Source organism: Oncorhynchus mykiss, chromosome 17, assembly GCF_057628025.1.
Source record: "Oncorhynchus mykiss isolate SJ-2025 chromosome 17, ASM5762802v1, whole genome shotgun sequence".
Lineage (NCBI taxonomy): Eukaryota > Metazoa > Chordata > Actinopteri > Salmoniformes > Salmonidae > Oncorhynchus > Oncorhynchus mykiss.
This window is the reverse complement of record NC_143038.1, coordinates 41221438-41239479: the sequence shown is the minus strand read 5'-3', so window position 1 is coordinate 41239479 and position 18042 is coordinate 41221438. Positions and strand designations below refer to the sequence as shown.

Genomic DNA, 18042 nt, shown 5'->3' with positions numbered 1-18042 from the left:
TAAAGGGGCTGAATAATTTTGCACGCCCAATTTTTCAGTTTTTGATTTGTTAAAAAAGTTTGAAATATCCAATAAATGTCGTTCCACTTCATGATTGTGTCCCACTTGTTGTTGATTCTTCACAAAAAAATACAGTTTTATATCTTTAAGTTTGAAGCCTGAAATGTGGCAGAAGGTCACAAAGTTCAAGGGGGCCGAATACTTTCGCAAGGCACTGTATCTTGCATTGCTCATCCTATATGTATATACTGTATTTTATACCATCTATTGCATCTTGCCTATGCCGCTCGGTCATTGCTCATCCATATATTTATATGTAATATTCTTATTCCATTCCTTTACTTAGATTTGTGTGTATTAGGTAGTTGTTGTGGAATTGTTAGATTACTTGTTGATATTGCTGCAGTCGGAACTAGAAGCACAAGCATTTCGCTACACTCGCCATAACATCTGCTAACCATGTGTATGTGAGCAATACCATTTGATTTGGCATGAGGCAACATGCTCTGTATGTTATCATTCTCCTCCTGCTTATCTAACCTCAACAGTCAAGCTCTAAGTTAATGATCTGCAAGTAAGAACAAAAATGATCAATTCAAGTAGAATTCATAAAGTATGTGTTATAACAGTACCCTAAACCAGTCATAAGAAAATGCCATGCTAGGGAGACGCCATTGTATTCTATTATTTTGTCATACACAGATTACTCAATATTTTTACATAATGGAGCTGCTGTCTGAAATGTTAAAATAATGTGGTCTCAGACTTTGGGCGCATAGCCACAGGAAGTTGTTTTGGGGGTAGGTGTACACTCTGTCCTCATCTCTGGCATTATAGCAGAGCCAAACAAAGGCCAGGAAAATATCAGCCCATACCTCATGTCAATGCATGATACTTAAGAGGATTATTTAATCAGACCCAGACCACTTCCACAAAATACAATTAAAATATTCCAAATCTCAAGAGGTTTCCAGAATAATTTTGCATACAGTAGACACTGCAACCTTCACTCTCCACTGAAGACCTTATATTCAAAGTTCAGGCCTTTCACCTCAGCAGTCAATTGCCCGTAAAGGAAGAGAATAGGAAATGCTGTTTTAGCTTGTTTTGAACATGTTCACTTCACTCACACAGGGATTTGATGACACCGGTATGAATGTAATAAGATGCTACTCTTTTATAGCTCTGAAGTACAGGTCAGAGGTCTTTAATATTAACACCGCTAACAATAATTCAGAGGACAACTATTTGTAATTGAAGGGTATGTGGATACCATCCAAAGTGCCCCTTACTGACATCAAATTACTGAGGAAAGGTAGCTAATATATATATATATATACACAGCCTAAGCGCACAATTATCGATGACATACACAAACTTCCTCTATATCAAACCAGAATGCGTCAAATGCTCAATCAACAACCAAGGAGTCGTTTTGCTGAAGAGGGATCAAAAGACTGTTGTCCCACATTGGTTCTCCTATTCCGACTATATTTGCATAGATTTTATGAAACAGTCCCAATGTTCAGCCTCATTCAGAGCAAGCTGTGATATCCAACACAGCAGAGCAATCATAGTGAGTGCTGTATTATGAGACATTACTTCATTTTATGTGGATGCCAAGTTATCATTTGATTTTGTATGCAGGGTAATGAACCACAAACAAGTTTACAAACATTGAAATTGACTTTTATTGCAAGAAAATAGAGCAATATTTAAAAGTCAAGGTTACAAAGGGACAGAAAAGCATTGTTCCATGAGGAATGGTTGAATGTGTTGAGACAGGCAGAAGTTTCCTGATACTTCTTAGTACTCTTCTCCCTCATCCTCTCCTTCCACGCTATCTGCGCCCACCTCCTCATAATCTTTCTCCAGGGCAGCCATGTCTTCCCTGGCCTCAGAGAACTCTCCCTCCTCCATACCCTCACCTACGTACCAGTGCACGAATGCACGCTTGGCATACATCAGGTCAAACTTGTGGTCAAGGCGGGCCCAAGCCTCAGCCACTGCAGTGGTGTTGCTAAGCATGCACACTGCCCTCTGGACCTTGGCCAGATCTCCACCAGGTACCACAGTTGGGGGCTGGTAGTTGATACCAACCTTGAAACCAGTTGGGCACCAGTCTACAAACTGGATGGAGCGTTTTGTTTTGATGGTGGCAATGGCAGCGTTAACATCTTTGGGCACAACGTCGCCACGGTACAGCAGACAGCAGGCCATGTACTTGCCGTGACGTGGGTCACATTTCACCATCTGATTACATGGCTCAAAACAGGCATTTGTGATCTCTGAAACAGTCAGCTGCTCATGGTAAGCCTTCTCTGCTGAGATCACTGGGGCATAGGTGGCAAGGGGGAAGTGGATACGGGGATAGGGCACCAAGTTGGTCTGGAACTCTGTCAGATCAACATTGAGGGCACCATCGAATCGGAGGGAAGCAGTGATTGAGGACACAATCTGGCTGATCAACCTGTTCAGGTTGGTGTAGGAAGGACGCTCGATATCGAGGTTCCTACGGCAGATGTCATAGATGGCCTCATTGTCTACCATGAAAGCACAGTCAGAATGCTCCAGGGTGGTGTGGGTGGTCAGGATTGAGTTGTAGGGCTCAACAACAGCTGTGGACACCTGGGGAGCTGGGTAGATGGAGAACTCAAGCTTGGACTTCTTGCCATAGTCAACAGACAGGCGTTCCATCAACAGGGAAGTGAAACCAGAACCGGTGCCACCTCCAAAGCTGTGGAAGACCAGGAAGCCCTGGAGGCCAGTGCACTGGTCAGCCTGGAGAGAAGGAGGAGATGTTTCAAATGTATTGTTAATTCAGTAATTAGGCAGGTTGTACCATGTACAATAAGACATCACTAAAGGTTCTTTGAGATTCTCACCAGTTTGCGGATCCTGTCCAGAACCAAGTCGATGATCTCTTTGCCGATGGTGTAATGCCCACGGGCGTAGTTGTTGGCTGCATCCTCCTTCCCAGTGATCAGCTGCTCAGGGTGGAAGAGCTGGCGGTAAGTTCCAGATCGCACCTCATCTGGAGAAAGATCAATTCGCTTTTCTCAAGACTAAGGAGATATACCAATGTTAGCAGAACCTCATTGCTTCAAGACAGTGATCTTACCAATGACAGTGGGCTCCAGATCCACAAACACAGCCCTGGGGACGTGCTTGCCAGCTCCAGTCTCACTGAAGAAGGTGTTAAAGGAGTCGTCACCTCCTCCAATGGTCTTGTCACTGGGCATCTTGCCATCTGGTTGGATCCCATGCTCAAGACAGTACAGCTCCCAGCATGCATTGCCGATCTGGACTCCAGCCTGGCCCACATGGACCGAGATACACTCACGCTGTGGGAAAATGAACAATCACGTAAAATTGAGTGCTCAGATATTAGTAGACTTTCCTACAGATGAGTTCCAGTTATTTAAAAAAGCCTTTTCACGAGGAAGACATTTTGGCTGTATGGGCTTGTGTACCTGTATGCTTTCAAGTTATGCATAGCTTTGGATCTAAATCAAGCACACCCTGGTCACCTGACTCAGTGTGTAAGTGATTATATGCAGCTATGAGGGAGACAGACCTGCTCTGTGTTGGTGCTGCAGAGAAAGCACATGACTACAGGCAGCAGATTTTGGAGTAGAGTAAGTCTATTCATGGCTCTAAATTATTGAGGGGTTTAGCCTCTTCTAAATTTAATCAAGATTTAGACAGAAATGTAAGGATACACTTCCAGACCATTATTAAAATAGGTTTTGGTTATTATTCGTGTTTAACTTGGGCTACTACATGTCAATGACTCATTTTAAAGATGTATGTTTAAATCAATGTGGCCTAATCAAACCATGAGAAATAATTGACAGGATTTACGTGTTACATCTGTGTTATTGGCTATGGCACTGTCATTCGGTGCTCATGACAATGGGAGTGATTATAGCTGTCGACTGTGGTAATCCTCGATGTAACGTTACTGAAAATCAGCATGGCAAGGATTAGCTATGTATGGGTCGGCAGAAAAATCCCTGATATGGCACAATTGACACTAGCCTACTCTGAAGAGTGGAGTTGGTTTTTTTCAGCGACCCTGATTTTTTTTTGTTTATCTAAATTGATTCAGATTGAGCCAAATAGGCTATGCCATTGAATGGGCAACTCCCCTTTCCAACGAAACGAAATGGCGTCGTCTAAAATAAAAGTGTACAGGTCAATGCCTCTGGAGTATAAGGGACTACAATATAATCGGGTTATAATGATTTATATAGGCTGGAGCAGCCCGTCTAGTTTCCTTTATTTGCACAAGATGAGAAAGCACTACGTGGTCTGACTCTCGGTTTATTCAGATATTGACAAGAATGTAACGTTATCTGCCTACCCAGACATTTGATTATTATTCTATACAAGGTCCTGCCCCTCGAACTTCCACCGGCAACAGACTATAAAATAATATTTGCAATAAATCACGATTAAGTAATCTCGATGGTGTGTCAGATCATTTTCTATTTTACTGCTTTTGCATTGTAGACTAGTTATGAATATGACCAGGACACATGTTCTCTACAAAGGCATGCCACTTTCCGCAATGCAACAAAGCAAGAATAGCCTACTATGGTCAATGAGCGGGGAGAGGAGGAAAGGGCTAAATGCCGCCCTACATAAGGAATCAAAGACCTCAATCTGTGGCGCAGTCCTAACTATTTGTGTCACATCGAATAATGTCTGTCACTGTGGGAAAAAAATAAAAATCATACAAAATATAAACGTGTTAGACAATAGAAATACAGGCAACAGGTATTAATTATGGTGTCATGTTTTGTTGATAATCCATAATCTAATTTTATTACACGATCATGACACATTTAAAGAAGTCTACATTACAATTCTCGTCATTTTCATATTCAAACTTACCATGTCTAAGATGAGGAGTTTTATAAGAGCAGTAAAGATAAAATAAGAAGCAGTAGATTAAAGACCAACTCTCACAGACGGACCTTTAGGAGTCTAATGTGAGAAGTTTCAGTAATGTGTAAGGGTGGGGCTTTATATAGGCTACTGATTATGACGGTCCGCCACATTTGGGCGGGCTTTAGACTGAAATTTACCGCCCACCTGGGGAAAAGAAGAGGCGTTTTTGCTCGTTCTATTGGACCATTTGAAGGAGGACCATTTGAGGACCACGAATGAAGGAAATGGCGTGAAAGTGTTACCTACGACCAACCATATCATGTCTAAACTTCAAAAGACTTCAAAAGTCTTTCTGCTTTTTTGCATTTTAGCTAACCCTAACCGTTTTCCTAAACTTAACCTAATTGTCCTAACATGCCATGTTAATTCACCTAACCTGCTGCTTAAGCTCTTCTAAACCTGCTACGAAAAGTCAATTCTGACAAAAGCTGGATATTCTCCAGCCATGATCCTACAACCAAAGTACAATGCCGTGAAGATAAGCAAATTCCCACAGCAAGGTTTTACAACTATTTTGATAGCAGATTAATTTGAAAATGATAACAATGTAGGCCTAACCTTTGACACCATCTTTATCTGTCATCTTTAGTTTTTTAAATTTGCCCTAGGCTATATGATTTTGCTTTAGATTTAATCATAATTCTTGATTTATTTTTTGGATCTGCTTGATATAAGCCTATTGCAGCTGAGAATCTTTCTACATTGACTTTGTAACTAATTTGGAGGACACAGCTGTCATTTTACTGGTCTCAAGGAAGCACTTCTCCCTCTTTTTAAAAACTTTGCTGAGTCTGCTGGGTCATTAAGGTCGGGCTGTTGCACAGGTTATTATAATTTGGGTTTTACATATCAGTTTTAATTTATATTCGTTTTTCTATTTTAATTTGGAGTTTAGTTTCAGTTAGTTTTCAGACCTGATTGTCACGTTCTGACCCTAGTTCTTGTGTTATTTGTTTGTTTTAGTTGGGTGGGCATTCTATGTTTTGTGTTTCTAGGTTTGTTTTCTGTGTTCGGCCTAGTATGGTTCTCAATCAGAGGCAGGTGTCATTAGTTGTCTCTGATTGAGAATCATACTTAGGTAGCCTGGGTTTCACTGTTGTTTTGTGGGTGATTGTTTCCATGTCTGTGTTTCTTTGCCACACGGTACTGTTTCGGTTTTGTTCACGTTTATTGTTTTGTATTTGCGTTCATGTTGAGTTTTTCATATTAAAAACCATGGACACTTACCATGCCGCATCTTGGTCCGATCCTTGCTATACACCTCTGCAGAGGAAGAGGAGGAAAACCTTTACACTGATTTGCTACTTTTTATTTAGTTTCAGTTATATACAAATATTTATATTTCGTTTTTGTATTATTTAGTTCTAGTGTTATGGACAGAAAGCATGCATCGGCCAGGCTAGGAGCCATTTGTGTTATATAGTTTGTTGTGTGTTTTTTGGGATGTCACTTCTTGCAGCCTGGGGGCAGTAATACATAGCGTGAAGGGTTATAGGTTTTTGTTAGGTTTAAAGGTACAATCAGCAATTGCTTCATACATTTTTGGACTTATAAATTAATGATATGTACCCATTGATTCTTGAAGAATATAACTTATAAATGCCTCATGAGCTTAGTTCAACTGTCGATACCCATCACAACCCAGCATAAGCTTTTTTACACCAATGTTTATAAACAAAGTAAATATAAACTAATATTGTAAAGTCTCAAAACATGGGTGAAACTATAATTTTGGATATCGTGGATGGTCAGTCTTTGAATCCATAGCTCTCTGAATTCTAGAATGGTTACATTTCCCCAGCTCCATCCCTTTTTACCAAAAATGCTGATTGGCCCTTTACATTATAAAGTCAATCTCAATATGACTTGGATTTAAAAGGAATAGTGCTGAAACTGGTCAAAAAAAATATGGTGAAAGGTAACTAACCCATGTTTACACCAATCCAATGCTTTTTCACCTCAGTAGGACATGTAAGAATAATCAAGTTATCTACTAGCCGATTCTTTCACTGTTCGCTAGTGATGGCTGATGTGATGTAGTCTCGGATATCCCAGACCTTGGAGCATCGTAAACTAGGCAAGCAACCCGTCTGTCTAGACAGCATAGACTGTAAAAACAATAGACGGAGCCATCGATGATGTCACCTCATATTTTCCTATGTGAAATCTTAGTAGCGCATTTGAAGATCAGTGTCGCCATTTTGCTTCATGGAGGCGTTTTTGGAAACATTGCATGCACAGTTTGAGCTACTCTAGGACGTGACGTTGCAGGCTAGCTTATTGCTGCTGCCTCTCATTGAGTATCTCAAGTTGAAGGCCGACCGGGGTACTGCAGGCTGCAAATGATCCTTATAACTTCAAGGACATACTTCTGGTGAAATAGAAGCAAGTATTGATACCATGATTGTGTTCAGATAATTTTTTTATACCCATTAACATTGACCACGATCTTGCTTTTGGAAAACATTGCCTGCAGTCCCCCGGTAGGCCTTGAACTTGAAGTCCTCACTTAGAGGGGGAAGTTGTTCTCCAATAGTCAAGAGAGACTTATAGTGATGCACAAACTAAGCCTACTTCAAACATCACCATCTCCTGGCAGCATTTACCCACCAGATTCATTAGCTTGAAAACCCCAATTTGAAAACCCCATTCGATTTTTGAACATAATTCATGATGTTTTACATTTTATTAGAGTTAGTTTTAAAGTCAAGGATAATAGTTTCAGTATAGTTTTAGTTTTTCAAACGGGTTTGTGAATTATTGTATTTCAGTTTATGAAATATATTTTTCATGATTAGTTTCAGTTTACTATAATAACCTTGCTATTGCATGGACAGTGATCTGTCAGTGGAGTATTGTGGAGTGATCTGTCAGTGGAGGCTTACTCAGGAAACAGCCACTAGACACATACCAAACCACAGGATGGAGCCAGAGTTTTTGAATATGAATCTCATCATAGATATTTTTTATAAAGTCTTTCAGCAGTCCATAGAGTGATAGAGGCCTCTAGTGGCCAAATATTAGCATGGGCAGTGCCATTGAGGGCTTCCAACATTTTAATGTAGTCAACTGGGTGGGACTTCCAACTTCATTGGCTAATCCCACCTGGTGACCATTGGCTGATCCCACCATGACATGTTGGAGTCATGGGGCAGCAGGTAGCCTAGTGTTTTTTATCTTTATTTAACAAGGCAAGTCTGTTTTCAATGACAGCCTAGGGACAGTGGGTTAACTGCATTGTTCAGGGGAAGAACAACAGCTTTTTTACCTTGTCAGCTCAGGGATTTGATCTTGCAACCTTTCGGGTTACTAGTCCAACGCTCTAACCACTAGGCTACCTTCCGCCCCTTAAGAGTGTAAGAGGTTAAGAGTGTTGGCCCAGTAACCAAAAGGTTGATGTGCCCTTGAGTAAGGCACTTAACCCCAATTGCTTGTGTAAGTCGCTCTGGGTAAGAGCATCTGCTAAATGACAAAATAAATGTTGTTATCCTGTTGGAAAGTTAACCTTCCCCCCAGTCTGAGGTCCTGAGAGCTCTGGAGCAGGTTTTCATCAAGGATCTCAGTACTTTGCTCCGTTCGTCTTTGCCTCGATCCTGACTAGTCTCCCAGTCCCTGCCACTGAAAAATATTCCCACAGCATAATTCTGCCACCACCATGCTTCACCATAGGGATGGTGCCAGGTTTCCTCCAGAAGTGACGCTTGGCATTCAGGACAAAGAGTTCAATCTTGGTTTCATCAGGCCAGAGAATCTTGTTTCTCATGGTCTGAGAGTCTTTAGGTGCCTTTTGGCAAACTCCAAGCAGGCTGTCATGTGCTTTTTACTGAGGAGTGGCTAACGTCTGGCCACTACCATAAAGGCCTGAGTGCTGCAGAAATGGTTGTCCTTCTGGAATGTTCTCCCATCTCCACAGAGGAACTCAAGAGCTCTGTCAGAGTGATCATCAAGTTCTTGGTCACTTTCCTGACCAAGGCCCTTCTCCCCCAAATGCTCAGTTTGACTGGGCGGCCAGCTCTAGGAAGAGTCTTGGTGGTTCCAAACTTCTTCCATTTAAGAATGATGGAGGCCACTATGTTTTGGGGACTTTCAATGCTGCAGAAATGCTGCAGAAAACCACTTTATTTTAAGAATGTGAAATGTCAGAATAATAGTAGAGAGAATGATTTATTTCAGCTTTTATTTCTTTCATCGCATTCCCAGTGGGTCAGAAGTTTACATACACTCAATAAGTATTTGGTAGCATTGCCTTTAAATTGTTTAACTTGGGTCAAACGTTTTGGGTAGCCTTCTACAAGCTTCCCACAATAAATTGGGTGAATTTTGGCCCGTTCCTCCTGACAGAGCTGGTGTCACTGAGTCAGGTTTGTAGGCCTCCCTGCTCGCACGCGCTTTTTCAGTTCTGCCCACAAATGTTCTACAAGATTGAGGTCAGGGCTTTGTTGTACCTTGACTTTGTTGCCCGTAAGCCATTTTGCCACAACTTTGGAAGTATGCTTGGGGTCAATGGAAGACCCATTTGTGACCAAGCTTTAACTTCCTGACTGATGTCTTGAGATGTTGCTTCAATATAGCCACATAATTGTCCCTACTCATGATGCCATCTATTTTGTGAAGTGCACCAATCCCTCCTGCAGCAAAGCACCCCCACAACATGATGCTGCCACCCCCGTGCTTCATGGTTGGGATGGTGTTCTTCGGCTTGCAAGCCTCCACCTTTTTCCTCCAAACATAACAATGGTCATCATGGACAAACAGTTTTATTTTTGTTTCATCAGACCAGAGGACATTTCTCCAAAAAATACAATCTTTGTCCCCATGTGCATTTGCAAACCGTAGTCTGGCTTTTTTATGGTGGTTTAGGAGCAGTGGCTTCTTCCTTGCTGAGTGGCCTTTCAGGTTATGTCGATATAGGACTCATTTTACTGTGGATATAGATACTTTTGTACCTGTTTCCTCCAGCATCTTCACAAGGTCCTTTGTTGTTGTTCTGGGATTGATTTGCACTTTTCGCACCAAAGTACGTTCATCTCTAGGAGACAGCATGTGTCTCCTTCCTGAGTGGTATGACAGCTGTGTGATCCCATGATGTTTATACTTGCGTACTATTGTTTGTACAGATGAACGTGGTACCTTCAGGCATTTGGAAATTGCTCCCAAGGATGAACCAGACTTGTGGAGGTCTACAATTTTCTTTCTGAGGTCTTGGCTGATTTCTTTTGATTTTCCCATGATGTCAAGCAAAGAGGCACTGAGTTTGAAGGTAGGCCTTGAAATACATCCACAGGTACACCTCCAATTGACTCAAATTATGTAAATTAGCCTATCAGGAGCTTCTAAAGCCATGACATAATTTTCTGGAATTTTCCAAGCTGTTTAAAGGCACAGTCAACTTAGTCTATGTAAATTTATGACCCACTGGAATTGTGATACAGTGAATTATAAGTTAAATAATCTGTCTGTAAACAATTGTTGGAAAAATTACTTGTGTCATGCACAAAGTAGATGTCCTAACATACTTGCCAAACTAGTTTGTTAACAAGAAATTTGTGGAGTGGTTGACAAACGAGTTTTAATGACTCCAACCTAAGCGTATGTAAACCTCCGACTTCAACTGTATGTAAATAAGGTATGTCTGTTTTTACATTTGTAATACATTTGCAACAATTCTATGGGGTATTGTGTGTAGATTACTGAGATTTTTTATTTATTTCATCCATTTTAGAACAAGGCTGTAACGTAACAAAATGTGGAAAAAGTAAAGCAGTTTGAATACTTTCTGAAGGCACTGTACAAATATTAGTGGTCTATCTATCAATCTCTATCTACCAGCCCAACTACATTAGCAAACTGCTGAGGATAACAATATGTAAAATTGCCTGCTGAAGAATATAACATTACAAATGTTTTATCAGTATGAAAACTGAGCTTAGACAGAGACAGACATGCTTAGTCTAGATAAAAGTAATGTTTGCAAAATAAGTATTTTACTTGGGTATATAAACCTACTGATATCAATTTACTCTGTGGTCACTGATCTGTATGTGACTTATAACATTGTTACATGATGTCATAACAGAGACAGAGAACAAACTTCTTTATTGATGATAATTTTATTAGGATCTCGCTACAAAAGCACAGATTAAGCAAGGACATCAGCCTTTGTGAGTGAGCATATTTTAAGACTTGTAGACTACACCTTACCATCCTGCTACTTCATTATATTGGTTGATCAAGACAGAATCATACACTCTTAGAAAAAAAGGTTCTATCTAGAACCTAAAAGGGTTCTTTGGCTGTCCCTGTTAGAGAACCCTTTGAAGAACCCTTTTTGGTTCACGGTTGAACCCTTTTGGAACTCAAAAGGGTTTTACCTGGAACCAAAAATGATTCACCTGGAAGCAAAAAGGGTTATCCTATGGGGACGGTCGAAGAACCCTTTTGGAACCCTTTTTCTAAGAGTGTAGTGGAAACAATTCAGTCATTCTCAGCTCTGGGTCACATAGGAATGTGTGAATTTGGCAGGGTATTTAATACTCCTCTCCCTCCTCCTCTCCCTCTCCCTCAATGGAGTCGACACCCACTTCCTCATAATCTTTCTCCAGGGCAGCCATGTCTTCCCTGGCCTCAGAGAACTCTCCCTCCTCCATACCCTCACCTACGTACCAATGCACGAAAGCACGCTTGGCATACATCAGGTCAAACTTGTGGTCAAGGCGGGCCCAGGCCTCTGCAATAGCAGTGGTGTTGCTAAGCATGCACACTGCCCTCTGGACCTTGGCCAGATCTCCACCAGGTACCACAGTTGGGGGCTGGTAGTTGATACCAACCTTGAAACCAGTTGGGCACCAGTCTACAAACTGGATGGAGCGTTTTGTTTTGATGGTGGCAATGGCAGCGTTAACATCTTTGGGAACAACGTCGCCACGGTACAGCAGACAGCAGGCCATGTACTTGCCGTGACGTGGGTCACATTTTACCATCTGATTACATGGCTCAAAGCAAGCATTGGTGATCTCAGACACAGAGAGTTGCTCATGGTAAGCCCTCTCTGCTGAGATCACTGGGGCATAGGTGGCCAGGGGGAAGTGGATACGGGGATAGGGCACCAAGTTAGTCTGGAACTCTGTCAGATCCACATTGAGGGCACCATCGAATCGGAGGGAAGCAGTGATGGAGGACACAATCTGGCCAATCAACCTGTTAAGATTAGTGTAGGACGGACGCTCAATATCAAGGTTCCTACGGCAGATGTCATAGATTGCCTCATTGTCTACCATGAAAGCACAGTCTGAATGTTCCAGGGTGGTGTGGGTGGTCAGGATGGCGTTGTAGGGCTCAACAACAGCTGTGGATACCTGGGGAGCTGGGTATATGGAGAACTCAAGCTTGGACTTCTTGCCATAGTCAACAGACAGGCGTTCCATTAACAGGGAGGTGAAACCGGAACCGGTGCCACCTCCAAAGCTGTGGAAGACCAGGAAGCCCTGGAGGCCAGTGCACTGGTCAGCCTGGAGAGAAGGAGAGATGTTCAGATCATTATGGTTGGACAACGACAAGAAATATAAAGGATGTACAATAAGGCATCACTAGAGGTTGTTGGAGATTCTCACCAGCTTGCGAGTCCTGTCCAGAACCATGTCTATGATCTCTTTGCCGATGGTGTAATGACCACGGGCGTAGTTGTTGGCTGCATCCTCCTTCCCAGTGATCAGCTGCTCAGGATGGAAGAGTTGGCGGTAAGTTCCTGTGCGCACCTCATCTGGAACAAAGAAAGAGCTTTTATCTGAAGAAGTCAAGAATGATACACATAAAAAAATGAAGGTTCCTTAAGGGTTCTTTGGGAAGGGTGATGGTTCTATGTGATAATTCAAATGTAGGGGTGGCGGCTGATTATAAAATAAATTATTTTTGTGCAGCCGTGAGTGAGAGTGTTGTTCCAGTTTATCTAATCTGTTGTGTTATGCTATTATGTATTTGGCACTCATTTGTTTTTAGTGTGTTGCACAGTGTCATCATTATTGTTTCAAGACAAAGTGATCGTACCAATGACAGTGGGCTCCAGATCCACAAACACAGCCCTGGGGACGTGCTTGCCAGCTCCAGTCTCACTGAAGAAGGTGTTGAAGGAGTCGTCTCCTCCTCCAATGGTCTTGTCACTGGGCATCTGACCATCAGGCTGGATCCCGTGCTCCAGACAGTAGAGTTCCCAGCATGCATTGCCCATCTGGACTCCAGCCTGACCCACGTGTACTGAGATACATTCACGCTGGTTCAAAAAATGCAAAAGTATATCATTAATTTAAAAAATGTAATTGGGGCAAGTGTCCTAACTTCTCATAATCACATTCCAAGAAGTAAATTACAACCAGACCATTTAAAAAAAAGTCATAATGAGACCTTTGGAGTCTGGATGTGTGCTTTTGCGCCGGTTTCCCGGACATAGATTCATCTTAGTCATGGACTAAAAAGGTATTTCAATGGAGATTCTCCATTGACCATGCTTTGTAATCCAGCACTAGGTTTATCTGAGTCAGGGAAACCTGCCCTTGATGTCTGAATGAGTCACTTTCAATATGCTAGCCTAGCACCTGTTACAAGGGTCATAACTGCTGATATCATTAAAAAATACATTTTTGAAATACCAAGTCAGATTTGGTCCCATTCTGCACAGACAAAAACATGCTGATAGACTAAAAATAAATGTACAATGTGCTAAATGTTGTGGCAGATGCTAGCCTACCTCACTGAGTGCAATATGAATAATTCATGTGGACATTCTGAATTTCAGTAAATGATACACTATAAAACATTTACCTTACATGTATTTCATTTTTCAATAACATAATATTTATCTGATAAATTACACATCACAGTCTATTATAATTATATTGCACATAGGCTTAATCAAACTGTTTGTATTTGGCCAACACATGCGTCGGGCTTGGGCTTTTGTATGACTGAATTCACACCATTCCCAAATTTCCTTAGGGAGTGGCTTGCTTTGTGTGGCAGAGCAGTCTATTACATTTTGCGTGTCTGTTTCTAAATTAGCCTACACTTGTTTTAAAATAGATGCCATTTAGGATGTTCCTATAAAAAACCTGGGTTTGAACACTACAAACCATTTTTCAACTAAACTGAACATCAACACCAACTCTGTAGGCTACTACTAAACGCGCGTTTAAGAATAATAGAACATTCTCGACCTACAAGACCCGTGCATCCTTTCTAGCCACCCACCCATAATCAAAATGTAATTGCAAATGTACCCTAATCACTGTCTCAAAATGGAACATCTCAGAAATTGTATACCCAATTGTAAAAAAATATATATTAAAAAAATAATGATACAATACAAATGTTTATTTTTTTTAATGAAATGAACGGCTCACCATTTTGATTGCTTTATGAGGAAAGGTATGATGCTGGGATAGAGGCGCCGGAAAGACGAACAGTGCACACTTCTCTAGACAGCTTCAGAGTGCGCTGGCCACTGCGGGAGGAGGCGGAGGCGGTGCTTTCTCACTCAATGAACCAGACAGCGACACACAGCCACAGCCCAGATTCGATGACAAAAGACAAAGCATGTTTGCAGATAATTACGTTGTTTTTAGTTTTATTACTATATTATTATAATTTTGAAGTCGAAATGAAATATGTAGGCCTAATAAACATTGTAGATGGAATTTAGCTCAATGAGAGTGATTAAGTGACAATTGGCGTTGACCAGTCTGTGGTGACTGAAAATTATTTGTTTATGTGAATATTATTATTTTTGCTTTCATGAAAAACATTATGAGGGTTATAAAATGTTATGTAAAATATGTTTTGTAGTCTCTTAAGCCATTACAAAGGTCTAAATAGCAGTAATGGACACACCGTTTATAGAGTGCCTTTTGCTGGATGACATTGCACATAGGTCTATATTCTATTCTATATATTCTATATCTATATTGCATATCCCATGTAAAAAATAAAGAAATGAAGACAGGCTTGAGTAAGGTGCTGAATGGTCAAATCTAACCTGTTCAAAACAAAGACACACACAGGCACACATTGCGCCACATGCACTCTATTTTGTAATTCAATTAATCATTTAGTCCCAAATCTCTTTAAGCTTAGGGTGCTGAACTAAATTCTGTGCCAACAATACAGCCCTGTTATACAATGTGGAGCAGAATATCTAGCACCACATTAGACATATCGCCTCTGTCATTTGATGCCATTCAAATACAAATGAAATGTACTGAGATGGAGAGGATGCAAACCAGTATAAAATCTCACAAAAGACAGCATGTTCATTCAAGTGCATGAAAAGACTTTCATGCCAATTTAACATAAAATGGAAAAAAGGTTACCAAAATAGGATTCCATAAAAATAAAAATAAATAAAAAGATGAGAAGTTGAAGATGCTTGACAGAAATTTTCAGAGGCCAGACTCAAACAAGGAGTTAATTAATGTATTCAATTAGAGTATGACTTTTGCTGCACCAACCTCCTTCTTCTAACCCCCGCTTCCCTAGTCTGCCTGGCCAGACCTCCGCCCCTCTTTGTTCAAGATTTTGCTGCAGTGACGTCACTCCTCTGCAGTGAATCATGTGACTGATGTGTCACTGTGGTTAGTTACCATCAAACACATGGCCCCTCAGCTGTCTGCCCTCTCCTCTCCCTGGCCCAGCTGTCTGTCACCTCTCTTCCTCTCCCTGTGAATAACCCTCAACACACACACACACACACACACACACACACACACACACACACACACACACACACACACACACACACACACACACACACACACACAGTCATCATTTCACTAATATCGGACTGAGGGCGAGGGGATAAAGTAAGAGATGGGCTGTGTTTGAAAGAGACAGCTGCATCAGATTCTCCTGACTGCCCCTCCCTGCCTGTCTGCCTGACTTGCATCCCAACTCAACAATCCCAGACAGATGGACCACATATACTTTCCTTCACTTTAGGATTGGCCGAAACATGGATGGAATCCTGTAAAACACATCAAGATGTTGAGCATGAATGAGTAAATAGTCTAACTGTGTTCTTAGTGTATGTTAGCAGGTGCATCTTATTTATGGTCAGGAAGAATGCTGTTATGAAGAAACAAATGACAAGTATTTTATTTTACTCCTGAAACACATGTAGACCTATGCCATTAATCTATAGCCGCTACAAGCCTTTGATGATAATCTATGGAAGAAAATGACAGGAAAAGTTTAAATTGAATCAATATCCCCATTATGTGTCTGAATGCTAAACAAAGAGAAAATGCATTTAGGCCTAAATAGAACAGAAGTCAAACCACATGGCTATATAAAAAAAAAACAAGTGATGATGATGATGAATGTGTGTTAGTGATTGTTATACATGGATTTGTGTGTGGGGCTCTGCAGGGTGTGTGGCAGACAATTGGGCTATTGGTAACATGTGCTAGTAGAACCTGAATGTTGAATGTGATTCTCTCTAATAGATCAGCAGGGATCCAGGAGCTGGGTTTCTCTTGAATGTGTTTACTCATGTACTTATCTCTGCAGCAAGATAATTTAATACTCTACAAAATGAGCCGTGCACGTCTCTAATGGAAGATATTTGAACATCTCAAGTACATGGGATTAGGTCCCGTAATCAGTTGCTTAAATAGGCCTACAATACATATCTGATGTTTGATTGCCACCATCAATAAAAAACAGTACTGTGCAGCCGTCTTCATCGACCTGGCCAAGGTTTTCGTCTCTGTCAATCACCGTATTCTTATCGGCAGACTCTTGGTTTCTCATATAACTGCCTCGCCTGGTTCACCAACTATTTCTCAGACAGAGTTCAGTGTGTCAAATCGGAGTGCCTGTTGTCCGGACCTCTGGCAGTCTCCGTGGGGGTACCACAGGGTTCAATTCTCAGGCCGACTCTTTTCTCTGTATATATCAACGATATCGCTCTTGCTGCGGGTGATTCCCCGATCCACCTCTACGCCGACGACACCATTCTGTACACATCTCGCCCCTCTTTGGACACTGTGTTAACTAACCTCCAAATAAGCTTCAGTGCCATACACCACTCCTTCCGTGGCCTCCAACTGCTCTTAAATGCTAGTAAAAACCAAATGCATGCTTTTCAACCTTTCGCTGCCCGCACCCGCCCGCCCGACTAGCATCACTACTCTGGACGGTTCTGACGTAGAATTTGTGGACAACTTCAAATATCTAGGTGTTTTTAATAGACTGTAAACTCTCCTTCCAGACTCACATTAAAAATCTCAAATCCAAAATGAAATCTAGAATCAGCTTCCTATTTCGCAACAAAGCCTCCTTCACTCACGCTGCCAAACATACCCTCGTAAAACTGACTATCCTACCAATCCTCGACTTCGGCGATGTCATTTACAAAATAGCTTCCAATGCTCTACTCAGCAAACTGCATGCAGTTTATCACAGTGCCATCCGTTTTGTCACCAAAGCCCCTTATTCCACCAACCACTGCGAGCTGTATGCTCTAGTCAGCTGGCCCTCGCTACATATTCGTCGCCAGACCTACTGGCTCCAGGTCATCTATAAGTCTATGCTAGGTAAAGCTCCGCCTTATCTCAGCTCACTGGTCACGATAACAACACCCACCCACCCGTAGCACGCACTCCAGCAGGTATATCTCACTGGTCATCCCCAAAGCCAACACCTCCTTTGGCCGTCTTTCCTTACAGTTCTCTGCTGCCAATGACTGGAACGAATTGCAAAAATTGCTGAAGCTGGAGACTTATATTTCCCTCACTAATTTTATACATCAGCTATCTGAGCAGCTAACCGATCGCTGCAGCTGTACATAGCCCATCTGTAAATAGCCCACCCAATCTACCTACCTCATCCCCGTATTGTTTTTATTTACTTTTCTGCTCTTTTGCACACCAGTATTTCTACTTGCACATCATCATCTGCTCATCTGTCACTCCAGTGTTAATTTGCTAAATTGTAATTTAGGCCTCTACTATGGCCTATTTATTGCCTTACCTCCTCACGCCATTTGCACACACTGTATATAGACTTTCTTTTTTTTCTATTGTGTTATTGACTGTACGC

General features: G+C 41.5%; 2 protein-coding genes across 2 annotated transcripts; both read right to left on the bottom strand.

Annotated features, from left to right (window-relative positions):
* Nucleotides 1-1672: 1672 nt before the first annotated feature.
* On the bottom strand, nt 1673-5051 carry LOC110494205 (tubulin alpha-1C chain). Its single transcript, XM_021569040.3, has 4 exons — nt 4900-5051; nt 3122-3344; nt 2886-3034; nt 1673-2781 (listed from the first exon to the last, which is right to left on the bottom strand). Exons 1-4 carry the CDS (start codon nt 4900-4902, stop codon nt 1807-1809), a joined length of 1350 nt encoding a protein of 449 aa, XP_021424715.1. The 5' UTR covers nt 4903-5051; the 3' UTR covers nt 1673-1806.
* Nucleotides 5052-11047: 5996 nt separating this feature from the next.
* Nucleotides 11048-15641, bottom strand: LOC110494203 (tubulin alpha chain). The gene is made up of 5 exons (XM_021569038.3): nt 15453-15641; nt 14349-14449; nt 13000-13222; nt 12567-12715; nt 11048-12464 (listed from the first exon to the last, which is right to left on the bottom strand). Exons 2-5 carry the CDS (start codon nt 14349-14351, stop codon nt 11484-11486), a joined length of 1356 nt encoding a protein of 451 aa, XP_021424713.1. The 5' UTR covers nt 14352-14449; nt 15453-15641; the 3' UTR covers nt 11048-11483.
* Nucleotides 15642-18042: the final 2401 nt, after the last annotated feature.

Coding starts and splice junctions, on each gene's coding strand:
- LOC110494205 (XM_021569040.3), bottom strand. Junction 3,035..3,121: donor TCTGGAGCCCACTGTCATTG/GTAAGATCACTG, acceptor ATCTTTCTCCAG/ATGAGGTGCGATCTGGAACT. Junction 2,782..2,885: donor TGGACAGGATCCGCAAACTG/GTGAGAATCTCA, acceptor CCTTCTCTCCAG/GCTGACCAGTGCACTGGCCT.
- LOC110494203 (XM_021569038.3), bottom strand. Junction 12,716..12,999: donor TCTGGAGCCCACTGTCATTG/GTACGATCACTT, acceptor TCTTTGTTCCAG/ATGAGGTGCGCACAGGAACT. Junction 12,465..12,566: donor TGGACAGGACTCGCAAGCTG/GTGAGAATCTCC, acceptor CCTTCTCTCCAG/GCTGACCAGTGCACTGGCCT.